At 41.5% G+C, this 27188-nt stretch overlaps 1 protein-coding gene across 5 annotated transcripts in view; it reads right to left on the minus strand.

Annotated features, from left to right (window-relative positions):
- Positions 1–27188, minus strand: part of KIAA0753 (KIAA0753 ortholog) — a 67113-nt gene that overhangs the window by 14260 nt on the left and 25665 nt on the right. For 4 of the 5 annotated variants that reach the window (XR_004972947.1, XM_036341210.1, XM_036341212.1 and 1 more), the window contains 8 exons: positions 16336–16568; positions 14575–14741; positions 12815–12934; positions 11104–11193; positions 8830–8908; positions 7535–7618; positions 5302–5478; positions 3362–3443 (listed from right to left, as the gene is read on the minus strand). Coding sequence is in view for 4 of the 5 variants with exons in the window: in XM_036341210.1 (XP_036197103.1) it covers positions 3362–3443; positions 5302–5478; positions 7535–7618; positions 8830–8908; positions 11104–11193; positions 12815–12934; positions 14575–14741; positions 16336–16568 (1032 nt within the window). In the remaining variant the exon portion in view is untranslated. Of the gene's footprint in view, positions 1–1769; positions 1812–3361; positions 3444–5301; positions 5479–7534; positions 7619–8829; positions 8909–11103; positions 11194–12814; positions 12935–14574; positions 14742–16335; positions 16569–27188 lie in introns of those variants that run through there. The other variant, XM_036341213.1, reaches the window with a different exon arrangement.

Consider the following 27188-nt stretch of genomic DNA (forward strand, 5'->3'; position numbering starts at 1 on the left):
CCCCTAGTGGTTAGTGCGCCCCCAAAAGGGGAGTGCTGCTCAGCCAGAAGCCAGGTTCACGGCTAGCGAGTGCAGCAGCAGTGGCGGGAGCCTCTCTTGCCTCCGCTGCAGGCAGGCGGTAAGGAGTGAGGGTTCCCAGACTGCGAGAGGGATCCTGGACTGCAAGAGGGTGCAGGCCAGGCTGAGGGACCCCCCAAGTGCGGGCCTCTAGTATCTTAATAAAGTTGTTATTAAAAATAACTATATATGGCAAAGAATGTATACCCAGGATGCATAAAGAATTCCTATAACTCAAAAGTAAGACAACTCATTAGAAAAATGTACAAAAGATTTGAATACTTCACCAGGGAAGATATAAAAATGGCTAATAGTCACTTGAAAATGTTCTAAACCTCAGTATTCACCATGGAAATGAAATTTAAACGACAATGAGATATCACCACATGCCCGCCAGCATGGTTACAATTAAAGACTGGCAACATCAAATGTTCGCAAGGATATAGAGCAATAGAGACTCAATTAGATGGGAGTGTAATTGGTACAGACACTTTGGGGAAAGGTTTGATAGTTCTTTGTTTTGTTTTGTTTTTTTAAAACAATTTTTTATTTTATTTATTTTAATTTTTTTTAATATTTTATTGATTTTTCACAGAGAAGAAGGGAGAGGGAGAGAGCTAGAAACATCGATGAGAGATATCGATCAGCTGCCGCCCGCACGCCCCCCACTGGGGATGTGCCCGCAACCAAGGTACATGCCCTTGACTGGAATCGAACCTGGGACCCTTCAGTCCGCAGGCTGACGCTCTATCCACTGAGCCAAACCGGTTCTCCGGTTTGATAGTTTTTTATAGTTAAGCATACACCTATCCCATGACCTGGCAAACCTACTCTTGGGTGTTTATCCAGGAAGAATAAAAACTTACAGTATGTCCACACAGGCTATGCATGAATATACAGGGTGTTCCAAAAAAATGTATATGCACTTTGAATGATTAGAAAGTCAGTGTTTATTAACATACAATTCATTTTCAAAATTTAAAAGAATTTACAGATATGAATAATTTTTTTATCAGTGCCTGTTTTCAAATGGATGACTGTTCTGGTCCAGGCACTGCTGATAACACAAAGCAATGGAATCACAAACATCAAGAATGATTTCAGCCCACCGGCGTGGTTCAGTGGTTAAACGTCAAACTGTGAACCAGGAGGTCACAGTCCAATTCCAGGTCAGGGCACATGCCCAGGCTGTGGGCTCAATCCCCAGTGTGGGATGTGCAGGAGGCAGCCAATCAATGATTCTCTCTCATCATTGATGTTTCTCTCTCTTCCTCTCCCTTCCCCTCTGAAATCAATAAAAATAGAAGAAAAAAATCATTTCAGTTCAGTATTTGTGCGCCTTCAATTTGTAGACTGTTGCTGGTTTTATATAGTAAACTTCATCTTTTTTTTGTGTTAATCCTCACTGTAGGATATTTTTCTTATTGATTTTAGAGAGAGTGGAAGGGAGCAGGGAGGGGAGAAGGAGGAGAGAGAAAGAAACATTGATGTGCGAGAGTCACAACAATTGGTTGCCTCCCATGTGTGCCCCCATCGGGACAGGGAGCCTTCAACCCAGGTATGTGCCCTTGATTAGAATTGAACCCACGACCCTTGGATTCAAGGGCTGACTTCTCACCACTGAGCCATGGCAGCCAGGGCAAACTTTATCTTTTATGTATCCCCATAAAAAAAAAGTCTAGTGGCACTTTAGGATAAATTTTCTTTATTCAAAGCTTAGTCTGGCTTCATTCATTATATCAAATCAGTTAAACCTGAAAAGGAGTGAAAATTAAGTGAGTTATGAGCTATTAAAGTGTGTATACATTTTTTGGGACATGCTATATTAATACCAGATTTATTTCTAATAGCTCAAAACTAGAAACAAGAAAATGTAGATGCACAAACAAATGGATAAACTAGATATGGCACATGCATAAAATGAAATACTACTCAGCGATGAAAAGGAATGAACTGACCCAAGTGTGGTAGGCTGAATAATGGCTTCTCAAGGTGTCCACATTCTAATCCCTGGAACCTGTCAATGTTCCCCTCTATGGCAAGAGGGACTTTAAGGTTCGTGAGATAGGAGAGTATCTTAGAGAACGGGTCCTCAAACTTTTTAAACAGGGGGCCAGTTCACTGTCCCTCAGACCGTTGGAGGGCCGGACTATAGTTTAAAAAAAAAACTATGAACAAATTCCTATGCACACTGCACATATCTTATTTTGAAGTAAAAAAACAAAACGGGAACAAATACAATATTTGTATTTGCATGTGGCCCGTGGGCCGCAGTTTGAGGACCCGTCCTAGAGGATCGGGGTTGTCCCTAAATGTAACCCAAGTGCCCTATAATAAGCAGTCACAGGAAGATTTAACCACAGAAACAACGTCTGGAGTAGTGTGGTCCTAAGTGAAAGAGCGCAGGCAGCCTTAGAAGCTGCCTACACCTTGCCTACAGGCTTTTAAGGCTTGATTCAAACTCTGACCTCCAGAAGTGAAAGATAATGTGTGTTTTAAATACTGAAACTGTGCTTTGTTATAAAATTAAATTTGTTACAGTGGCAACAGGAAATGAGCAACATAGATAAATCTAAAACATCACGCTGAATGAAAGAAGTCTTAGACAAAGAACATATGTAGGCATGATTCCATTTATGTGAGAGTCTAGAACAGGGAACTAATTTACAGTGAGCAAAAAAGCACAATTATTGCTTAGGTCATGGGAACTGACTGGGAAGGAGCATAAGAGAACTTCTGGAGGTGATAGAGTCTGTATCAGCAGTTCTCAACCTTTGGGGGTCGAACGACCCTTCCACAGGGGTCACCTAAGACCATCTGAAAACACATATATAATTACATATTGTTTTTGTGATTAATCACTATGCTTTAATTATGTTCAATTTATAACAATGAAATTGGGGGTCACCACAACATGAGGAACTGTATTAAAGGGTTGCGGCATTAGGAAGGTTGAGAACCACTGGTCTATATTTTGATAGGTTTTGGATAACAAAGATATGTCCATTTATCAAAACCCATGAAATGACAGTTAAGATTTGTGCATTTTATTATAAGTAAATTTTACCTCAAAAGGAAAAAGAGCCATAAATATTAAACTCTAGTTGCTGATACACAAGTTGAAACGTATAAAAAATAAGGTGAATTGATGGATGGACAGAATATAAATAAAGCAAGCAAATATAGCAACATGTTAATTGTAGAATCTATGAGGTTGGTGTATGGGTGTTCACTGTAGAATTTTTTCTGTATGTTCAAAATTTTCAGAATATAATGGTGGGGGAAAAGTGAGGGGAGCACTCACCATTTTTTGCTTCCTGCATCCAAAATTGAGGATCAGAATATACAATTTTATTATATCTTTGGCGAACTGTCTCCTGGTATTTCTTTAAAAAAAAAAAAGTTTAATTGATGAGAATAAATTAGTTTCATTACAAACCAGAGCTAGCAAGAATGTCATAGCTCAGCAGATACATTTGATACAGACACGTTGCCAGAAATGAGCATCTGCCAGGCCAGGAAGTGATTAGCTTATGAGATGAAGTCTAAAATTGAAGCCATTAATCTAATTAATCTAATCTAGACCAACGTTGCCCACTGGAGCTTGCTGTGAGGATGGAAATCCTATCTAATAAAGAGGGAATATGCAAATTGACCGCCATGCCATCACAAAGATGGCTGTGCCCACAGCAGAGGTGGGATTCCCATAACACAAGATGGCTGCACCCACAGCGGAGTACAAGTTCCCGTAACAAGCCTTAACAAGCAATCAGCAGAGACCTGAGGCTGCGTGGTGCTGGGCAGGGGCAGGGGACCTGAGGATGTGCCCCCACCCAGCGGGGCTTGACAGGGACATCAAGGTGTGCCCCCTACACCGGCCCGGGGCACCTCAGGCCACGCCCCCTTGCCCTGGCATTGGGCCAGGGGACCTGAGGCTGCACCCCCTGCCTGGCAGGGCTTGATGGGGGACTCAGGCCGCACCCCCTGACCCAGGCCAGGCGACCTGAGGCCACGGCCCCCACCCTGTAGGGCTCGACGGGGGTAGGGACAGACAGGTCTGCATCTAGCCCAATGGGGGTGGGGCCGGCTGGGTCTGGGTCTTGTGCGATTTTGAGGTGCATGTGGGTGGGCAGGGACTTGACTCTGGTTCCCCTGGCACGCCCCAGACTCTGACAGGAAGAAGATTTTCATATATATTTTACTAATTTTCTTTCATCTCTGACACTTCTATTATAGAGAAAGGGCAAATAGCAATATTAAAATATTTCCTCTAATTAATTCCCTTTTAATGTGCACGAATTTCAAGCACCGGGTCACTCGTGTTCTATAGTTGTCGTGCCCAATACAGTAACCACAAACTACTGACCACTTGAAATATGAGTAGTGTGTTTAATCTTAATTAATTTATATTTAAATAGCCACATTTGGCTAGAGACTACCATTGGACACCAGATCTAGACAGTTATTCTCAAGACAGGGAAATCAGTTAAAAGACTAGGATAAACTACACATCTTTAAATTTTCAAAAAGCAACAAAAAATTGTCTTCCCGCGAATGTCTCTGTTTAGCAGCAAAGCCACGATGAGATTTAATCATGGTGCAGTTATAAAGAAAATGCTGAATTGGTGTTAGGAGACCTGGACGGAGTCTCATCCCAGCTCTGGCGGGAATTTTTGTGACCTTTAGCCACATCACTTACTCCCTATTGGTCTCAATTTCCTGCTCTGAGCAGTCCTGGGATTGGGTTGGGTGATGTCTGAGACTGAAGATTCTGAGAGAAGGATTCTAAAGTCATATGGTGGAAATTACAGGCAGCAAACGTATCTGTGATATGTCAGGATCCCAGGCCAGCCGGGCAGCAGAGGCAGATGAGCAGCATTTACGCGCTGAGGCATGAGGAAGCCCATGTCCTGGTAATTTCTGAACCACATCAGCGATACCAGGGGGTAACGATAAGGGTTGCTTCCTGAGGTATGTGTCAGGTAGTAAGTGACTATCAGCATGATGAGGCTTCACGCCATGTTTTATCTTTAAAAGCACCCTACTTATTAGAGAGGATAAGTGGCTTTATCAAGGTCAGACACCTGGTTGGCAGTTGAACTAGGATTTAAAACCAGTGATGTGATTCTGAAGTCCTGCTCATCTACAGAAACGCACGCGGAGGACTGCGCTCAACAGGGGCCAGGCGCCGCCACCCCCACCACCACCACCATGGCCAACCAGAGCCTGCAGCCCAGACCTTACTTCCATTTCCTCCATTCGGAGCAGCATGGTCTCCAGACACAGGCCATCCCCCGAGGTGGCTAAGGCGTCAGGCTCCAAGATCTTAGAATGAGTCACAGCCCGGAGCTCACGAGTGGTATCGTCCAAAATATCGTCCAGCTGAGGACTGTTGTTGGATTTACAATCAAGAGCAGTAGCCTACGAAACAAGGGAGGAGGATGGGAAGGCAATCCAAAGCCAGCAGAGGAGCCTAAAGATTAATGCCGATCATAGCCCATCATATGGTGATCCAACTGGCAGTTTTTACCTCCTCTGAGTTAGTAAATATCAAAATCATTAATATCAGTACAATTTTCACCAGTCGTTTAAACAGTAGCATTAACCAAGTAATACTAGTATTGTCTGTGTACAGTATCACAATAATAGTTCACAGAATATATTATTAATGGCCAGTAAAGATATGAACAAGTATCCAATCTTAATCAAAGTTAAAGAAATAAAAATTATGCCCTGGCTGGTGAGCATGGTCCCATGCACCGGAAGGTTGCTGGTTCGAGTCCCAATCAGGGTACATGCCCAGGTTGCCAGCTCAATCCCTGGTGGGAGGCATGCAAAAGGCGGCCAATTGATGTTTCACACTCACATCAATGTTTCAGATGACACCCAACCAACCGCCAGGGCTAAAAGCATTGACTCTTCATGGTGCTGTGTATGAAACTCTTTACAACAATCCTGACGTTTAACAGCGGCCATAACACTAAATACTTTTCTTCTTCCATAAGTTATAGTAAAGACCATTTAATGCAAACTTATCTGTGTAATTCTTACATAGAAAGCTAATCATTCTTTTTGTTGTTAATCCTCCTCATCCGAGGATACTTTCTCCCACTGATTTTAGAGAATGTGGAAGGGTGGGATGAGAGAGAGAGAGAGAGAGAGAGAGAGAGAGAGAGAGAGAGAGAGATAGATCAATGCAAGAGAGACACATTGATTGGTTGCCTCTTGCACATGCCCTGACCGGGCCAGGGATTGAGCCTGCAACCCATAACCCTTTGGTGTGTGGGCTGACATTCTAACCACTGGCCAGGGCAAAGACTGACTATTCTTTTTTTTTTTTTTTTGACACCTGGATGAAGCATTTTATTTTATATATATATTTTTTATTACATATGTGTCCTTATCCCCACATTACCCCCCATGCCCCCCATCATTCCCAAGACTGACTATTCTTAATAATATTCAAACATGTCCACTTCACAGACAGCATTTATAATCACTTCATTTGTGGAGGTGCCTCCCTAGCCTCGTTATTTTACTAGGATAAAAGTACCACTTGGTGGCTATCTGCACAGAGCACCGGAACATAGCATCCCCGATTTGTAAGAGCTAAATGCAGGCTTTCAGTTTCCAGTCTCAGAAGCCTCACCTCACATGAGATTCTGTCATAAAATATTGTACAATAAACTTATAATCACAAAGATTAGGAACATCAATGCAAGAGAGACACATTGAGATTTAATCATGGTGCAGTTATAAAGAAAACTCTGATTAATAATTACAATAGGGATACATTCTGGAAACCTGCTACCTTCCTTCCTGTTCCTAAGGCGGCTGGACTGATGGCGCTTCCTTCCAACTCCCTCCTGACCCTGAAAGCTGCACACCTGCTCTGCGCAGACACCGTTACCTTGTTTCCACCCTGCACACGGGGTCAGTGGTGCAGTCGGCACCATACTCTACCAGCCTAGGCCGGTGGGAGCAGGCCCGCGGTCCTCCAGAGGCTGGACATCTACAAAGCCCGTTGTTCTTCCCTCAAATGTGATCACTTTTCCTTGGGCTGTCTTTTCTCTCTGTGCGGCCAGATACTGGTCATTACTGGACACTCAAAATATGCTGGCCCCGAGTATAAAGGAAATTAGGCCAGTAATGAGCAAAACCAGGCTGAATGAAAGGAAATGAGGACAGCCATTCTCCTGCCGGAGGCCATCGGCATTCAGGGTCACGCAGTGCACCCACATTCTGTCATCACGAGGAGTGCAAAAGAGCCGCTAACAGGAACCGGTGGCTCCAGAGCTGTTTGCAAGGTGGATCTAACTGCTCATGCTAAATACACACTGTAAGCATGAACAAGCCACACATGAAAAATAACTTCCACTTCTTGCGTAAGATAATCTAGTGTTTGCAACGTGTTTGCAATGTGTGCCTCATTTTCCTTACAACCGGAGACATTATCACGTAATAATACCACACGCACCTCCTCTGCAGGCTGGGCTGTCCCTGTGTTTGCCGATGGGTGATCCTTCAAATGAGTATCTGCTCCCACAGAAGAATTGACTCTCTATTAAAACAGACAAGCAAGCTCATGAATTATAAAAATTTACAACCCATATTAGTACAAATGAATCCTGTAATGGAGTAACTTCTGTGTGGACTGTTCATCAGCTTTAGCTGCAGGAGGCTTTTTGTAGCAATTTGAAGCACTCTGTCTTTATGAAAATAAATGTCATGTGTTGATCTTGGCTTTCTGCCCCTTTCCTCCCTCAGTTTGTAAACATTGTCAGAGTAGCTGTGTGTTTTTATGCAACTACTCCACTTCTCTATTCCAGTTAACTCATTGATAAAATGAAGAGGTTGGATGACATGGTCTCTAGGACCCCTCCCAGTTCTATAGTCTGAGCTTCCCATGGACTCTAATAATAATTCAACATTTCTTAAGCTTGAGCTACAGAAACTCAGTGACCTTTTCAGGGGCCCAGAATGCCAATTGCTCCATTTAAGATGCTAATATTCTTCTGTGGCCTCATCCGTTCACACACACAGACTGTTCCTATTTACAGGTGGATCCACAGGGTCTGGCCACAACATTCAGCCTAAGAGGGTGCACAACCTGCTGCTGATGCTGTATGCAATGCCACCTTCAAAAAAGCCCTGGTCTGTACCCCGAAATCTCTCTCCTTTGGAAAAATAGTCAATCATCTCAAACCACTGAAGTGAAAGAGCAGAAGCAGTTAGCTAAACACATGACCACCGATACACATTTGACTAAGAATGGAAATTGTGCCTGGTTGGTATGGTCAGTGATTGAGTGCTGATCCATGAACCAGGAGGTCGAGGTTTGAATTCCGGTCGGGGCACATGCCCAGGTTGTAGGCCCGATCCGTGGTGGGGGGCAGAGTGGGAGCCATGCAGGAGGCAGCCAATCAATGATTCTCTCCCATTATTGATGTCTCTATCCCTCTCTCCCTCTCCCTTCCTCTCTCTGAAATTAATAAAAACATGTATTTTATGAAAATGCAATCTAAACTCATTCCCCAAACTAAAATCTCACCTCCTAAAAAGTGGGACTTTCTCTCTCCCCCTTGTCTTCGTCACCAGCCCACAATGGAAGGCCCTCGCAGCCAGCACGGCACCGCACTGAGCAGCACGGCTCAGCGCTGCACCCTCCAGCTGCCAGACACGCAGCCCGACGAGCGGTCAGGGGGACCTCTGTAGCAACTCCTTCTATTCTGGAACTTCCCAACGGCAAGCAAAGGAGGTGAAGCGTGTTACCTGAGCCTGCGCCAGCAGAGGCTTCAACCGCTCCAGGACTGCCTTCTCTACCTTGTCTGCTAGCTGGGTAGCAGAAACACTATTTAGAAATAAAATAGAGAATTAAAATCAAAAGCAAGAAAATATTCTATTTTACATATTTATTTACCATTCCAGGTGAACGAAAATCTAATGTTTATAAACCCACAATGCTTTCCTAAATTTTTTTTCACATTGATTTTAGACAGAGGCAAAGGGAGAGAGAAAAACATCGATGTGAAGGGATCAAACCTGTAACCCGAGTACTGCCCTGATCAGGAATCAAACCAGCCACTTTTTGGTATATGAGACGATGCCCCAACTGAGCCACACTGGCCAGGGCAATGCTTCCATAATATTAAGGGCCATACGAGTCTCCTAGGGTCTTGTTAAAATAAGACTCTGAGCCCTGGCCAGTATTTCTCAGTGGTTAGAGCAATGGCCTGCAGACCAAAGGGTCATGGGTTTGATTCCCAGTCAAGTCCCATACCTGGGTTGTGGGTTTGCTCCCCAGTCCCAGTCCAGGCACACGCAGGAGGCAAGCGATCAATGCTTCCTCTCATATCGATGTTTCTCTCTCTCTCTCTCTCTCTCTCTCTCTCTCTCTCTCTCTCTCTCTCTCTCTCTCCTTCCTCCCTCCCTTCTTTACAGTCTCTCTAAAAAATCAATGGGAAAATATCCTTGGGTGAGAATTAATAAAAAATAAGAACTAGAATGCATACTCTGATTTGGTTGGTCTGACTGAGACTTGAGATTCTGCATTTCTAACAAGCTTCCAGGTGGCTGCAACACTGCTGGTCCTGCATCAAACATCTAATGAAGTACGTGAGGCTCTGAGTACATTTTAAAAGAACAATGGCTGCCTTTAAACAACTAAAGATGGTAGACGACTGGACAAATGAAACTAATTTTGCTCCCTCCCGAAGCGCCACAGTAACAGAGTTAGACACACACCCACAAAGGGAAGGGGAAAGGTGCTGAAGGCAGAAGGCCAAAGGCAATGACGTAGCTGACCTGAGAAAGCGGGATACTTAGCCCGCGTGGGGACACTGAGCACCCACACACTGTGCACTGCTGACGGGCACAGGAGCAAGACTGGCAGGGCCGGGCATGTCTGGCCTGGGGGTGAGCTGGGCGGCGTAGCTTAAATATGGAAGACAAGCATCAGATGATGTTCGAGAAGCTAGACTTCTCTTCAACCCTGTGAGCAGTCTGGCTGCTCAGTCTCTGGAAGGGTCTCTGGACCTAGGAATGCCAATCCCAGCTGAGGCTGTAGGTACACTGCCCGAAGGAGGGGACCATGTATGCACGCTGAAGGCTGAGTGGTAGGAATTACAACCCTCCTCCCCGACCCAGCCCCTAGGACACTGGCATCCAGATCCCTACCCTCCAGGCGAAACATCAGAAGACTCTACTCTGGACAGCCTGACACCCCCCTTCCCCCACCAAGGAGAGACCTAAAGACCAGCATGAATTACAGCTAATTACAGCAAACAGTCCACCCAGATGACCCTAGGCCAGTGATGGCGAACCTATGACACGCGTGTCAGAGGTGACACGCGAACTCATTTTTTTTGGTTGATTTTTCTTTGTTAAATGGCATTTAAATATATAATATAAATATCAAAAATATAAGTCTTTGTTTTACTATGGTTGCAAATATCAAAAAATTTCTATATGTGACACGGCACCAGAGTTAAGTTAGGGTTTTTCAAAATGCTGACACGCCGAGCTCAAAAGGTTCGCCATCACTGCCCTAGGCCGTGGTCGGCAAACTTCGGCTAGAGAGCCACATGCGGCTCTTTGGCCCCTTGAGTGTGGCTCTTCCTAAGCCTTAGGAGTACCCTAATTAAGTTAATAACAATGTACCTACCTATATAGTTTAAGTTTAAAAAATTTGGACCTCAAAAGAAATTTCAATCGTTGTACTGTTGATATTTGGCTCTGTTGACTAATGAGTTTGCCGACCACTGCAGAGGAAAGCTCAAGTTCAAGAATCCTTTCAGTATCAAGCCAATGGAGCCTACAGGACAGGACAGAACAGCCACCCAGCTCTCCTCATGGCCACCAGGACACCCCTGTGCTCCAATCCTGGCTCCACTGCAGCCTTCTGAGGCGATTTCAAAATCTTTTGAGCAGGCAGGCAGCCAATAAACCTAAGTGTGACTACACCTTTAAACAATTTCAATTAGCTAGCTGTTAAAATAGTTAGATGATAGAGATCAAGCCTATTTTACCCCAGAAACAGATATTTACCTCTGATTTTGCATTTTGTCCATTTCTTCACCTTTTAATTCTCCGAGTTCCTTCAATCTTTTGGAAGTTTCTGCATCAAGCCAAGCGAGTCTAGCAGACAGAACACACAGAGTCAGACCACTTCTGCCTCGGTCTGCAGGTGCCAATACCACAGACACAGACTGGGATACGAGAGTGCCCATCCTGCCTCCAGGAAGGACGCAGAAGGTAACACAACCTCTCTGGACCCTGTAAGCTCTCCAGGTAACGTTCCGGGTAAGACACTTCCGGGCACAAGCACTCCTGGTGTGCAGAGCAACAAAAACTGCGCCCGAATATTCTCCAGAAAACTATCCATCACTGGACTTAGATTTCCTGTTCAACTGTAAAATAAAGCTGTTGCTGTAGCTATACGGCTAGACAAAGAAATGGACTCCCGGAGAACCCTAAAGGCACAGTGAAGTCAAATAAAAGAGAAGGGAAAAGCTAACTTTATGTGGATGGGCTCTGATTCTTTCGGTTTAGGATATGTAAATATTATTAAATTATTTAATGGTCCATATTCATTTTTGCTTTCCCGTAATTTCAAGAACAATTTCAGCCAAACCAATGCAGAGACCTGTTTTCACTGCTGTCCTCATAGGGAATGTTCTCACTCCATCATCCCCTATTTAGGGCCTACTCTTTAATCCTACTTAATTTTCCCTTCTAAAACCTCTGTTCTTAACCCTTTGCTTCTTAGGGTAACCACCATTTCCATCTTAAATTACAGCTAATGACAAGTCCTTCCTACTAATGGTAAACAAGCAGGGGCTAGGATTTGGTCTTTTTTGCCCCTTTTTAAGTCTCCATAGCGCTCACCACTATACAATATACAAAACAAGCAACTGGCAGCCAACTAACACACATATAACTTTTTAAAAATATTTCATTAAATGTACATTTTATTTATGCATTTACAAATATTCTTGTTGGACAAAGTCCAAAGGTGCCACCAAACTGCCAAAGAAGTCCATGGCACAAGCAAGCTTAAAGGCTCATTGATAATCATGACCCCTTGCTGGAGCCCTCTTGTCCTGGCTTACTCATCTTACCTTGCTCTCTTCTTCCTTCCTGTTTGATGCTCTTCCACTGGTTCCCCTTCCTATTCCTGCTCCCGGGGAGCTAGCCCAAAGCTCAATCCTTGACCCACAACTAAATTCTGTTTCCTACTTCTTCCCTGTAAATACCACCTACCTGCCTGCCTAATTCAAACACTGCCTCAAAGATGACACCCAACTCTACCTCTCCTAACCTTTCTTCCTCCAACTTCTATCCTAGATCTTAAACACCCTGCTGTGCTGAGCAACCAGAATAACACACCATCCAGGGCAGACTGCCTGGGTTCAAATCCCCGCTTTGGTCACTGACTAAAAGTGTGACCATGGGTAACTGACTGAACGTGTCTTGCTTCATTTGAAAAATGGGAGAGATAACCACAGTACCTCCTTTATGGGGTTATAATGATTCAGAGCTAACACATGTAAAGCACTTGACACTCATATAATTTCTGAATGAATTAAATAAGGAATAAAAAAGGGATTCACTCTCTAAGCTGAATAGTTTGACAGAAAATGTTAATAATTTACATTTTAAATAACCACTTTATACACGGGAAGAGGAGAAAGTTCGTTTAGAATCTATGTGAAAGGGGCCCTTACTCTGTCAAAGATTTGAAAACACCAGCACAAACCTAACTGCTTCGTGCTCAACAGCACCTCCCGGCTGGCTTTCCTCTTGAGCACTTTCCTGCTCCACAGACTGCTCTTTCGTGGCGTCTTTGGGGCTAGGTTTCACCTTCAGCCACGCAGCACTGCAAGAAATGGAAAGTAAATCTCTGCAACCCTTCCCTCCACAGCCAATGGCTCACTGCATGGTGACACTCAGAGAAGATAAAGCATTTAGGAACAGTGATCTCCAGCATGGGGCCCTAACGGGGAGCTGAATGTGAACAAGGGTGAGATCCCCCAGGACTCAGGCTCAGTATCAAGAGAGAAGTCCTCCTTTTGCTCCAAAGAAGCAATCACTATTTTATTTTGTTAACCCTCACCGAGGGTATTTTCTCCACGGATTTCCAGAGAGAGTGGAAAGGGGGCAGGAGGGGAGAGAGAAAAAAACCATCAACTTGAGAGAGACGCATTGATTGGTTGTCTCCTGCACATGCCCTTGGCCGGGGATCGACCTACAGCCCAGTTACATGCCCTTGAAGGGTTGAACCCGCGACCCTTCACTGTGGGGAGCCAACACTCTAACCATTGAGCACCACCACTCATGGCCAATCACTATTTTAAATGGGGGGGAAAAAAAGTCAATTATAGAACCTGTAATAATATATAGACTTGGGTCACTGATTTCATTCCATATTATGAAGCAACCCTTTACCTTTATAGGCCTAATACAGCACTTTGAGCCTGCAGGCCTTATTATCCACTCCCCTCCCTACCCGCCACACATACACTCAGCTGCAATATAAACTTCGGCTAATTGATGTTTACCAACTGAATTCATATCTCTATACTAACAGACTTTAGAGGAGAGAAATAAAAATGAAAGAAGCACATCAAGCAATCAGAAGACCTGTTATGAGTCCCAGCTCTGCTATATAAGGAAGACAGTATATTCTCTAGACATTGCTTCTTCACCTTTAAAGTGAGAGTTGATGGATAAGCAGAACCATTCATTTAGAATCATTCAATCTTAAGGGAAATCCATTCTACCAGGCTTCTTAGCCTGTCTTTTGCCAGCCCCCAAAAGGGAGACCCCTTCAGTCACCGAACCTTTCACTTGTTTGCTCTCCACATTACTGCTTTTTGCTGCCTTCCTTTTACTGTCCTACCTCCTGTACTTCCCATTGTGCCTTCAAGAATTACTGTCCCATGGTAAACAAGTTCCCCTCTAACCAACTCCACAAAGACTGCTTCCACCTAACTGGACCCCAATGCCCCTGGAAGGACAGTACCTTCTCTCTAGCTCCGTGGAATGAGGTGACACAGCAATAATGTCAGCATTATCCCAACTGTCCCCTGCAGTCAGACAGTGTCTGTGAGATTGTTATGGTTTTGTAAGTCATAATTATCTGGAATTAGAATCACTTTAAAATATTCACTCATCCATCCAGCAAAGATGTACTGAATTCCTGCTAAGATTTACTAAGTGTCAGGCACTCTGCTAGGCATTGAACATTCAGCTACAGGGGAGGCACAGTTCCTGGCCTCAAGTAACTAGAAGGTATTAGGTGAAGAGATGAGTGAGGAAAGTTGATGAGCCTCCATACAATGACACATATCCACAAGGTGTTGGGGTGGCCCATGGAGGCTACACTACCCATCGTCAGGTAGGAAAAATTTCTTAATGGGAACTAAGGCTGCTGCTTTATTTGCGCTGAACAATAGGTCATCTTTTGGAGGAAAAATAAAGTCACATACCCAAACGGTCCCTTGAATTTTTACATACCATTTAGGAGACGCTTGTGGGGACGTGGGGTTTGGAGGTATCCAAGGGGCCCTAGTGTCTTTCAGAGGCTGTTGGTTTATTTTTAATCTGGATGAAACTGTTGTCTGATGCAACCTGCTTTTGCCCTGAGATTGGGTTGGTCTACTTTTTTCAGCTTTGTGAAGTCCCTGTAAGAGAGAAATATGAATTATCAAACCAAATGGATATCAAAGGAACTCTGACTTACTGAAGCTACAAGTGCCCCCGTGCTATTCATGCATCCATTCAGCAAAGATCTAGCTGGGAAGCACTGAGGTGGAAATTTGGGGGAGGGTGTAAATGAGACAGAAACAATGTTGGTAAGGGGGGAGGGGAGATGCAAAACTGGAATCCACAGCTTTGCCATCTTTTGATATATGTTTTCATAATTAAACAAACCAAAAAAAGGGGGTTAAACTGTAAAACATTCTTGGTTAACTTCTCTGAGCCTCAGGTTTCTCGTCTGTAAAATGGGAGATAATGTCTTTTTTTGTTTGTTCTATCTTTATTGTTGAAAGTATTACAGATGTCCTCCTTTTCCCCCCACTGACCCCTTCTAGCCCATCCCCCACCCCACACGAATGTCTGTGTCCATGGGATATACATATCTGCATATAAATTATCTGGTTGATCTCTTCCCACCCACCCCTACCTTCCTGCTGCAATTCATCAGCCTGTTCCATGTTTCTATGTCGCTGGATCTATTTTGTTCATCAGTTTATTTTGTTCTTTAGATTCACATATGAGTGAGATCATATGATAATTGTCTTTCTCCAACTGGCTTAAGGAATTTATTGACTGTAGCAAAAATATACTTAGGGCAGTGAAACAAGGAAGGGCATAGAAGCAGATCATTTCTTCGCAAGTTTCTAGAAGGTTAAATGAGCTAATGTAAGAAGAGTATGACGACCAAAGTAGAAAGGCTTGTTCATCTACACAGAATGACTCAGGCTGTTACCACCTCACAGAAAAGGAGGTGTCTCTGAAGAAGAGCACCAAGCTCATCTCACAGGCTCAGTTCTGCCCTCCCAACGACCCCCAGAGAGCCTGACTGGAAAGGAATAGAGACGATTCAAATCCATGATCCGTCGGTAACTGGTGGTAACTGCTCATTCCTTTTCCTGCGGCCACCAGATAATAATACAGGTTTGCTACAGAAGCCCCTGGACAGCACCATTAAATGGTAGGCACCACATTAAGAATATTTAGACTATGAGGAGGTCTTCTGGCCACTCCCCACTGGTAGGGCCTTAAGTTAAATTTTAACGAGAAGCTTAAAATATAATCTAGTTTCAAGCCAGCTGGCTTCCAAAGCCATATTAAAAAGAACTCACCCTAGGATGCCTTTAATACTGAGTAGTTCTTATTTACCAATATCTATCTTTAGCAGGAACCAAATCTTAATCTCCTCAAGGTTCACACTTCCAAATCAGAAGCAGAAAAACCTGAATGGTAAAACAGCCTGTCTGATTAGGACCTTGGTATCAAGTAAGTTAGGATATTAGCAAACCAGGACAAGAGAGAATATCCTGTCCGAGCAACAATATTAAAAACTGCTATTTGGGGTAAAAAATAAAAACAACCTAGAGCTCAGCTAAGTCAGCTTATTTTAGGTAGTTGGACTCAAGGGCTCTGGCATTTAATGTCTAAGAACTCAAATCCTGGCTCCACCTTACCAGCCCTTGTGAGGCTGGACAGTGAGAGGTGAAGACAATGGGCCAAAAGAAAGGAGTGATTTCATACTTGCTGGGATCTGGCCGGTGCCAGAGCATCTTTCCTCCTGCACGGCACGTTGTCAGTCACAGGCCTCTTCCCCCCTGCTTTTGTTTTTGCCGGGGCCAATGCCTCTTCTTTGAAGCTTGCGTTTTGGTCTAGAATAGTCAGAGCCTCTTCTGGAAGGATATCCGCATCTAATGCCTCCAGCTCATTCTCCAACCTCGGGGTCCTCGGAAGCTCTACATCAGGGGGATACTTATCTATATGGAGATTTCGAAAGGACAAACTGAGGGACAAGGTATTCAAATCAAGTGGGAGAGAATGATTATCTATAGACAGGTATGCTCCTTGTTGCCAAAGTTACTCCTCCGCCTATGACTCCTACTGCACTTCTACAAGCAGGAACCCTGCCATGGTTGACGCCCTGAATTTTACCTCCCACATTTACTCATTCACCTGGTCCCTTTGTCCCTAATTCTAAAATATCTCCTACTTATCTCTGCCCTTCCTCCCCTTCTGCAACTACCCAAGGTCAGGCTTGCAATACCTTGTGACTGTAGTGACAGCATCTCCTAAGTAACCCCTCTTTACCTTCAATCACACCTTCACCTGGCTACCAAAATTGTTTTTTCTAACACGTAAATATATTGCCCTGGCCAGTGTGGCCCAGACTGCGGGTTTGATCCCCAGTCGGGGCACATGCAGAGGCAACCAATCGATGTTCTCTCTCACATGGATGTTTCTCTCTCTCTTTTTCAATCTTCCCCGCTCTCTAAAATCAGTAAGCATATCCTGGGGTGAGGATTAAAAATAGAAAAAGTAAATATTTAAATGTCACTTGTTGAAACCTTTGATGGCTCCTAATGTGATACAGAATAGAGTCTGAACTCCATACATGACATACACCTTGCAACTGGAAAGGAAATAAAACTGCCTTTTTTGAGGATAAGATAATGGTTTCTATATAGAAAATCAAGAGTATCTACAGGCAACAATTACAACTAAAAAGTTTTCTATATAAAAGAAGAAAAACATACAAAAACCAGTATCATTCCCACATTTCAAAATAATATGAGAAAATATAACAGAAATAAATACTATTAACATTAGCAACAAAAACTATAAGGCACTTAGGAAGAAAACTAAGAAAAGATATACAACACTTTTACAGAAAAAAAATTAAAGGTATTTTTAGCCCTGGCTGGTTTGGCTCAGTGGATAGAGCATCGGCCTGCGGACTAAAGGGTCCTGGGTTCGATTCTGGTCAAGGGCCCATGCCTGGGTTGCGGGCTCAATCCCCAGTAGGGGGCATGCAGGAGGCAGCTGATCAGTGATTCTCTCTCATCACTGATGTTTCTATCTTTCTCTCTCCCTCTCCCTTCCTCTCTGAAATCAATAAAAATATTTTTTTAAAAATTAAAGGTATTTTTAAAGGATGTGAAAAAAGAAGATAGGAATAAATTATTTTCATGAATGGAAAGAATACTGTAAAGATGTCAATTCTCCCCAAAGTAATCTATAATTTTCAATGCAAATCCAATTAAAATTCCAACAGATTTTTTTGCGGGGATCTAACCAGGCTGACCCCAATATTCTTATGAAGAGGAAAATCCCAAGATAGTCCAAATAATTGTGAAGCACAATAACAAAGTGTGGAGTGGGGAAGGAGTGGGTGGCTTATTCCACTAGAGATGCAGTGTTCATGATAAAGCTGTAATAATCAAGGCAGTGTGGGAGTGAAGCAGGGTCAGGCAGAAACCAGTGAGCAACATGGCTATGACAAAGGCAACATGAGCATCAGTGAATATGAACTGTGCTCAGCAGTGCTAAGACTATCCATGTCCACGGGTAACAAAATGAAACAGGATCCTTGCCTCACACTGAACAACACTTAAGTCCTAAATGGAACAAAGGCCTAATGTAAAAGGAAAACTTTATAGCTTTTAGAAGAAAATATAGGAAGAATATGATTATGATATCAGTACAGAAAAGGCTTTCTTAAACTCAAATATAATATTAAGATATTTAAATTTAATTATACTAAACTACAATTTCCTTTTGACAAAAACACACCATAAAGTTAACAGATAAGTTAGAGGCTGGAAATAGAGATCTGTAATGCAAATAATTAACACAGGATAAATATGCAGAATATATAAAGAACATCCACAAATCTATAAGAAAAATAAGCAATCCTATAGAGAAATAGACTAAGGATAGAAACTAGCAATATATAGAAAAAGCTTAACTGTCAATAAAAACATGAAAATATGGTGACTGGGAATCAGAGAAATCCAAATTAAAACAATGAGGTACCATTTCACGCTCCAAGTGCCTAACTATGTGTCAGACACTGGGCTGGTCATAAAGAACACAATGGCAAACAGACATGATACTTCTCCTGAAGGGAAAAGGCTGGCAAAGGCAGATGCTACATTAGTTCCAACTGCCTGACAATGAAGAGAATATCACATTATAGTGAATAAATGTCTAATAATAATGCAGCATTCATGTTACATTCATGTTAGAGGTAGTACAATAAGCTACTAAATAAATCAAATGAAAACCGAACTGACATATAACTTTCAAATCAGTAGAGGAAACACAATGAAACAAGAAAATCTTTATTAATGTAATCAATTACAACAAAGGGGGGGGGAGGCTTTGACAAGTAAAAAACATAAAATAAAAAAGTTCAAATGCATCATTAGTCAGTAAATGTAAGTAGGTTAAATATAGAACTGTACAAACTATTTACAAGCAACTTTCTTAAAATAAAACATCAAAGGAAGATGGAACATAAAGGAATAAAAAATGTTATTCTAAGTAAATGCCAAACAAGTCAGGTAGATGAAACAAAACAGAACAGAATCCAAAGTGAGTAACATTAAAGAAGACAAAGAGAAATATTTACTAATAATAACATATAAAATCCACCAAAAAGATTTAACAGCCAGGAACTCTTATGTGTCTAACAGCACAATTTCAAAATATACAAAACAAAAATGAATAAAAATATAAGAAAATAAGAAAGTTTCATGTATCAAGAGACTTTAACATACCTTTTATATCAGTCATTTAAAAATCAGTAAATAAAAACAGAAAATTATACAAAAAAAGAAATATAGATGGAAAAGAGGAAATAATCCAATAGTTTTTATTCATAGGTGATATGAATTCTTACACTGGAAAACACAAATAATCTACAGATAAGTTATTAAAAATAAATTAGCTTAGAGATATTGCTAGATACAAGAGCAATACATAAAATCAATTCTGTCTATATATCAGCAATATACATTAGAAATTAAAATTTAAAAAAGACATCATCTATAAGCAAATTGAAAATAGCAATACCAGGAAATCTAATGAATGCTAAACAAAACCATACACACACACACAGACACACTATAAATTCCTGAGAGCATTTAAAAACAATATAAACCAGGTGCACGGATTTGTGCACCGGTGGGGTCCCTCGGCCTGGCCTGCAGGGGTCAGCCGACCTGCAGTCCTACATCCCCCAAGGGATGTAGTAGTGCTGAAGCGGCAGGCAGCCCGAGCCCAGGCTGGGCACTGCACTGGTCCCGCTCATCCCGGCCCCACTGCGCCTGCCATTGCCACAGCTCGGTAAGCTCGCTACCGCTCCTCTGTGGTCTCCGCCACCCGTCCTAGGGCAATACTGGCGCACCCACGACTGAGAAGCGGCCGTGGGCTCATCCCTGGTCAGCCCCAGTGCTGGTCCGATCCTGGTCCCAGTCTGGATGGGGGAGGCCCACGCAGGGGGAGTGTCCGGGGGAGAGGCTCCCGCTGCCGCAGATGCACTTGCAGCCATGAGCCTGGCTCTGGCCCATTGGTCAGCTGAGCAGTGCTCCGGCTGTGGGAGCACACTGACCACCAGGGGGCAACTCCTGCATTGAGCATCTGCCCCCTGGTGGTCAGTGCACGTCATAGCTACCGGTCGACCGATTGAATGGTAGACTGGTCGCTTAGGCTTTTATATATATAGATAGAGGGGTATATGTTGTTTGTTGATTGGGAAATTCAATATTATAAAGATATCAATTCCTCATCAAAATTCCATTAGGTTGCTTTTTATTTCTGTTTTCAGAGGAACAGGAGGATTGGTGGAAATTGACAAGTTCTGAATCTAAAATTTCTATGGAAATACTAAAGGTCAAGATTAGCCAAGACATTCTGGAAGAACAGATGGCAAAGCTATTCTACTGGGTATCAAGACTTAGAATAGTTAAGACAGTGTATAGGAGCATAAGAACCAATATTAGATCAATGGAAGATAACAAGGGGCCAAGAAACTGACCCACACCTATGCAGACAGTTATTTTATGACAAAAGTGGCAGTATATGCCACTTTGGGGGTAAAAATAATTCTTTAAACAAATAGTGCTAGCACAAGTGGCTATCCATTGGGAAGAAAGTGAAACTTTTTTCTAGGAAATAACAAAAAATTTCTTCTTAATTTGGCACAGAGAAAAGCTTCTTAAACAGGATATAAAAAACAAAAATTCAAGAAAAGATTGCAACATTGGACTATAGTAAAATTAAGAATTCTGTTCATCAAAAGACACCACTGCAAAATTTAAAAGCAAGCCACGTCTTATTTCTAAGAAGATATGTACAATACAGATAACTGAGAAAGGTTCCATATGCAGAACACTCCTACGAAGAATTAAAAATCATTAAAAAATAAAGGAGGGAGGAAGAGAAAAAGAGGAAGTGAAAGACACAGAAGGAAAGGGAGGGAGGATTAGGCAAGAGACTTGAACTGGAATTTTAAGACATATAAATGGTCTATAAATATATAAGAAAGTACTCACACAATTACTCATCCAGAAAATGTAAATTAAAATCACAATGACAGCCTTACACACCAATCAGGTGCCTAAATTTTTAAAAACTAATAAGTGCTGACAAGACAGGAGACTAGAATATAAAATGATGAAACTACTTTGAAAAAAATCTTTATCTTCTACAGTTGAATAAACATATAACCTATAATGTAACAATCGTATTTACAGGAATATACCCAAGAGAAACACATGTACTAAGAGACAAGAACAATCATAGTAATTTTCTTTATAATCATCCAAATCTGGAAAAAACTCAATAATTAAAACAACAGCTTTGGTTAGCAGCATGGCCTCCCCCTCATGCACCCAGACCCAGCAGAAGCAGCCACACTGTGGATCACTTTGTAGCTCTAAATTGGTGGCCCAGGGCTGGTCACAGGCAGTGTTTGACACTGACCTGCAGCAGAGTCCCTCCGAAGAAGCCCAACATCAGACCACATGAGATCATGACCCAATGACTGCCACAAGGGGCACACCCAAAAGGAGATTTCAGCAGGCTCCAGACCCCCTGGAACAAATTCCATTTCATGGGGTCAGCCTCCCCATACAACAGCTTGCACACTGTCACTGGGGTCAACCATTATAGTAAGCCTGAAGGTCAGCCCCACTCACAGATATCTCAACAGCAGTCAAGACTGAATTACAACAAGAAGGCTCACAGAACTCACACAAGGGACATTCCTGGACCACCTAGCTCAGGTGATCAGGTTACTCTGAGACCCACAGCATATCTAGTACTAAGGCCACCATACCAAGACTGGGAGACACAGCAGACCTACCCAATATACAGAAACAAAATGGGGACACAAAGAAACATGCCCCCAAATGAAAGAACAGGAAAAAAATCCCCAGAAAACAAACAGTAAATGAAACAAAGGCAAGCAATCTACCAGATATAGAGTACAAAACAATGGCTATAAGGATGCTCAAGGAACTTAGGGGAAGAATGGATCAACTCAGTGAGAACCTCAACAAAGAGATAGTAAGCATAAAAAGGGACATAGAAACCATAAAAAAGAACCAGTCAGAAATGAAGAATATACTGGAAGGAATAAATAGTAGGTTAGATGAAGCAGAGGATCAAATCAGCAAATTGGAAGACAAGGTAGCAGAAAACACCCAATCAGAGGAGCAAAAACAAATAAATAAATTTTAGAATGAGGACAGTCTAAGGCAGCCGTGGGCAAACTATGGCCCACGGGGCCGGATCCGGCCAGTTTGAAATGAATAAAACTAAAAAAAAAAAAAAAAGACCGTACCCTTTTATGTAATGATGTTTACTTTGAATTTATATTAGTTCACATAAACACTCCATCCATGCTTTTGTTCCGGCCCTCCGGTCCAGTTTAAGAACCCATTGTGACCCTCGAGTCAAAAAGTTTGCCCACCCCTGGAAGGGGCCTCTAGCACAACACAAACGTAAAACATCCACATCCTAGGGTTACCAGAAGGGGGGTTGGGGGAGAGGGAGAGAGAGAGAGAGAGAGAGAGAGAGAGAGAGAGAGATCAAGGGATTAAGAACCTATGTGAAGAAATAATGATGGAACATTTCCTTAACCTGGTGAAAGAAAAAGACACACAAGTCCAGAAAGTACAGAGAATCCCAAAAAAGATGAATCCAAAGAGGTCCACACCAAGACACATCATAATTAAAATGCCAAAAGTTAAAGACAAAGAAAAAAATCTTAAAAGCAGCAAGAGAAAGACAGATACTTACAAGGGAGCTCCCAGAAGACTGCCAGCTGATTTCTCAAAGAAACATTTCATGTCAGAAGGGACTGGCACAAAATATTCAGAGTGATAAAAAGCAAAGACCTAAAACAAAGACTACTCTATCCAGCCAGGGTATCATTTATAATTGAAGAAATTAAGAGCTTCCCAGACAGGAAAAAACTGAAGGAGTTCATAACCACCATACCAGTATTACAATAAATGTTAAAGGGATTTCTTTAAGAAGAAAGAAAAAAGAGAAACATAATTACAAATAATAAAATGGCAATAAATATGTGCCTATCAATAATTACTTTAGATGTAAATGGATTAAATATCCCATTAGAAAGACACAGGGTAGCTAAACAGATAAGAAAACAAGACCCATATATATGCTATCTACGAGAGACCCATGTCAGAATACTAGACATGCACAGACTGAAAGTAAAGGGATGGAAAAAGATATTTAATGCAAATGGAAACAAAAAAATCTGGAACAGCAAAACATGTCAGACAAAACAGATTTTAAAGCAAAGGGTAAAAATGAGACAAAGAAGGCTATTACATAATGATAAAGGGATACATCTAACAAGAGGATATAACCCTTGTAAACACTTATGTGCCTAACATAGGAGCACCTACATATATAAAGCAAATACCGATGGACATAAAGGGAGAGACTGACAGTAATATAATCATAGTAGGGGATGTTAACAAAACATTGACATCAGTAAATAGATCTTTCCAGACAAAATCAACAAGGAAAGAGGGACCTTAAATGACTCAGGAGACGATATGAATTTAATTGATATTTTCAGAGCCTTTCACCCCACAGCAGGAGAATATACATTCTTTTCAAGAGTATATGGAGCATTTTCCAGGATAGATATATACAAAACAAGTCTCAATATATTTAAGAAGATTGAAATCATGTCAAGCATTTTCTTCAAACACAAGGGTATCAGAGTAGAAACCAATTACAAGAAAAAAACACCTTTAAAAACACACAAACATACTGAGGCTAAATAACATATTACTAAATAATGAATAGGTTAATAATGAGATCAAGGAAGATTCAAAAGATACCTAAGACAAATGAAAATGAAAACAAAAAAACCCCAAATCTATCAGACACAGAGAAAGTAGTCGTGAGAGGGAAATTCACCGCAATACAGGTAGGTGTACCTCAAGAAACAAGAAAAACCTAAAACAAATAATCTAATTTTTACCTAAAGGAACTAGAAAAAGAATAGCTCAAAGTGAGTAGAAGGAAGGAAACAATAAAGATCATAGCAAAAATAAAATAGAGCCCAAAAATATCAATATGAAAGATCAATAAAACCAAGAGCTATTTCTTTGAAAAGATAAACAAGATTGATAAACCTTTAACCAGACTCAAGAAAAATAGAGAGGACCCAAATAAGTAAAATTAGAAATGAAAGAGAAGTAACAACTGACACCACAAAAATACAAAGTACTGTAAGAAAATACTATGAACAATTACATGCCAACAAACTGTACAATATGGAAGAAATGGATAAATTCATAGAAACATACAATTTTTCAAAACTGAGTCAAGAAGAACAGAAAATTTCAACAGACCGATTACAACCAACAAAATCAAAGCAGGATTCAAAAATCGGCCAACAAACAAAAGTCTTAGACCATAGCTTCACATGGGGAATTTTACCAATTATTCAAAGAACTAACACCTATCCTTTCTCAAACTATTCCAAAAACTTCGAGAGAAGGGAAGACTCCCAGTGTGGAGGTTCATCAAAAAATTAAAAATAAAACTGCCTTATGACCCAGTAATTCCTCTTTAAGACTTACTTACAAAGAAATCCAAAACACTAATTCAAAAGAATATATGCACCCCTATGTTCATCGTAGTGTTATTTACAATAGCCACGATATGAAAGCAACACAAGTGCCCATCAGTAAATGCATGGGTAAAAAGGGGAGGCACATATCTACAATGGAATATTATTCAGCCATAAAAAAGAATAAAATCTTCAGGTCAGTCAGAGAAAGACAAATATCATATGATTTCACTTATAAGTGAACAAAATAAATGGACAAACTAAATTGAAACAGACTCATATATACAGACAACAGACAGATGGCTGCCAGAAGAGAGGGAGCCGGGGGACTGAGTGAAAAAGGAATAGAGACAAAACAGTCAAGGGGATGTAAAGTACAGCATAAAGAATATAGTCAATAATATTTTAGTAACTATGTATGGTGCCAGGCGGGTACTGGAAATATCAGAGGGACATTCTGTAAAGTATATGATTGTCTAACCACTATGCTGTACACCTGAAACAAATACAAAATAATATTGAATGTAAACTGTAATTTAAAAATAAATTTTTAAAAAGCACCAAAATAGAATCGTATGGAAAAAAGTACAGAGAACAATGATGTCATTCAAGTGCTACAATAATTTTTACCCATTAATCTCTAACATAGTATAAACATTAATCAACTGTGCAAGTACAGTCCATGCAATTCTGATTTTTTAAATTTGTGTTGATGATTATAGCAAATAAGCAATAATATTCAATAGAACATATATAAACAGATACATGCTGAAATTAAACATAGTTTACAAAGTAAAAAAAAGGAGAAGCATTCCCACTAAATCTGGAAGGCAAAATAATGTCTACCATTAGAATTATTACTGAATTAAAACCCACTGAAAGCAGAAAGAGAAAAAAGGAAAGTTATAAAAATTGTAAAGAGAAAGGCAAAACTTTATTTGTAGGAGATATCATCTACCTGGAAAAATACAAAAGAGTTAACTAACAAAATCTCTTATTTCATCAAATCTAAAACACTAAGTATAAACATCATTATTTTATGCATAATAGCAAATTCTAAAATATTGCCAATTAATTATGATATCACCAAATTTAAGAATGTATCCCAATTTCAGAAATGTTCAAATGTATACCTTATCATAGCAAATTAAAGATTTCAGCCAAGTACCAGACATAAGAGCAATGTACACATCCAACAGCTCTCCTATAAGGAGCAATAACCAATTTCAAAATTAATAAAAAAGAAGGTTCCATTCACAAGAGCAATAATAACTGGAAATAAACCTAACAAGGAATTTAGGCATGCATATGTATTCCTATTCAGGAATTCTTGTATGCAGAAAATTATAAAATTCAACTAAAGAGACGGAAAAAGAACATGGATAAATTGATGGGCCAACTTCATCTAGAAAAGATGTCATTTTTCCCCTAAATAATCTATGAACTCAATGTAATACTAATCCAGATCCTGACAGCATTTTTCATGGGACTTGACAAGCTCATTTTAAATTCCGCTGAAGATAAGCAATCACCATCAGCAAAATTTTGAAAAAGAAGAAAAAGTTGCCTCATGAAATATTAAAATTTTCTGTAGCAGAAAAGAGATCACAAGCAAACTGTAAAAGCAAGTGACTAAGAGAAAGTATCTGTAATATACGTATACCATAAAAGGATTAAGATCCTGATTATATAAAGAATTTCTATACATCCATAAACAAAAGACATAGACCCCAGCAGGAAGATGGCAAAGGATATGAACAGACAAATCACAGAAAAGGAAATAGACATGAAAAGAAACAATAATCTTCCTCACTAGGAATCAGGGAGATACAATATAAAATAGTAAGATACCATTTTCCACTGAGAGACTGGGAAAAAATTTAATTTCATTATATAAAGAACTTGGCAAGGACATGGGGAAATATATACTGATGATCACTGCTAGTCAAAACATAATTGTACTAGAGGCCCGGTGCACAAAAATTTGTGCACTAGGGGGGAAGGGGGTGTCCCTCAGCCCAGTCTGTGCCCTCTCGCAGTCTGGGACCCCTCGGGAGATAACGACCTGCTGGCTTAGGCCTGCTCCCGGGTGGCAGAGGGCAGGCCCAATCCCTAGGTGCAGCCCCTGGTCGGGCTCAGAGCAGGGCTGATTGGGGAGTCGGGGCGCCGCACCTGTCATGCACAGAGCAGGGTGGATCGGGAGGTTGCGATGCCACCCTCAGTCACGCTCAGGGTAGGGCTGATTGGGGGGCTAGGGCACCACCCCCAGTCACACTCAAGGCAGGGTCGATGGGGAGGTTGTGGCACCACCCCCTGTCACACACAGAGCAGGGCCAATCAGGGGGTTGGGACGCTGCCCCCTGTCACTCACAGAGCAGGGCCCATCAGGGGGGTTGGGGCTCCGTACCCTGTCACACACAGAGCAGGGCCGATCAGGGGGTTGGGGAGCTCCCCGCTGTCATTCACAGAGTAGGAC

This window comes from Myotis myotis, unplaced genomic scaffold (genome assembly GCF_014108235.1).
Source record: "Myotis myotis isolate mMyoMyo1 unplaced genomic scaffold, mMyoMyo1.p scaffold_m19_p_17, whole genome shotgun sequence".
Taxonomy (NCBI): Eukaryota; Metazoa; Chordata; class Mammalia; order Chiroptera; family Vespertilionidae; genus Myotis; species Myotis myotis.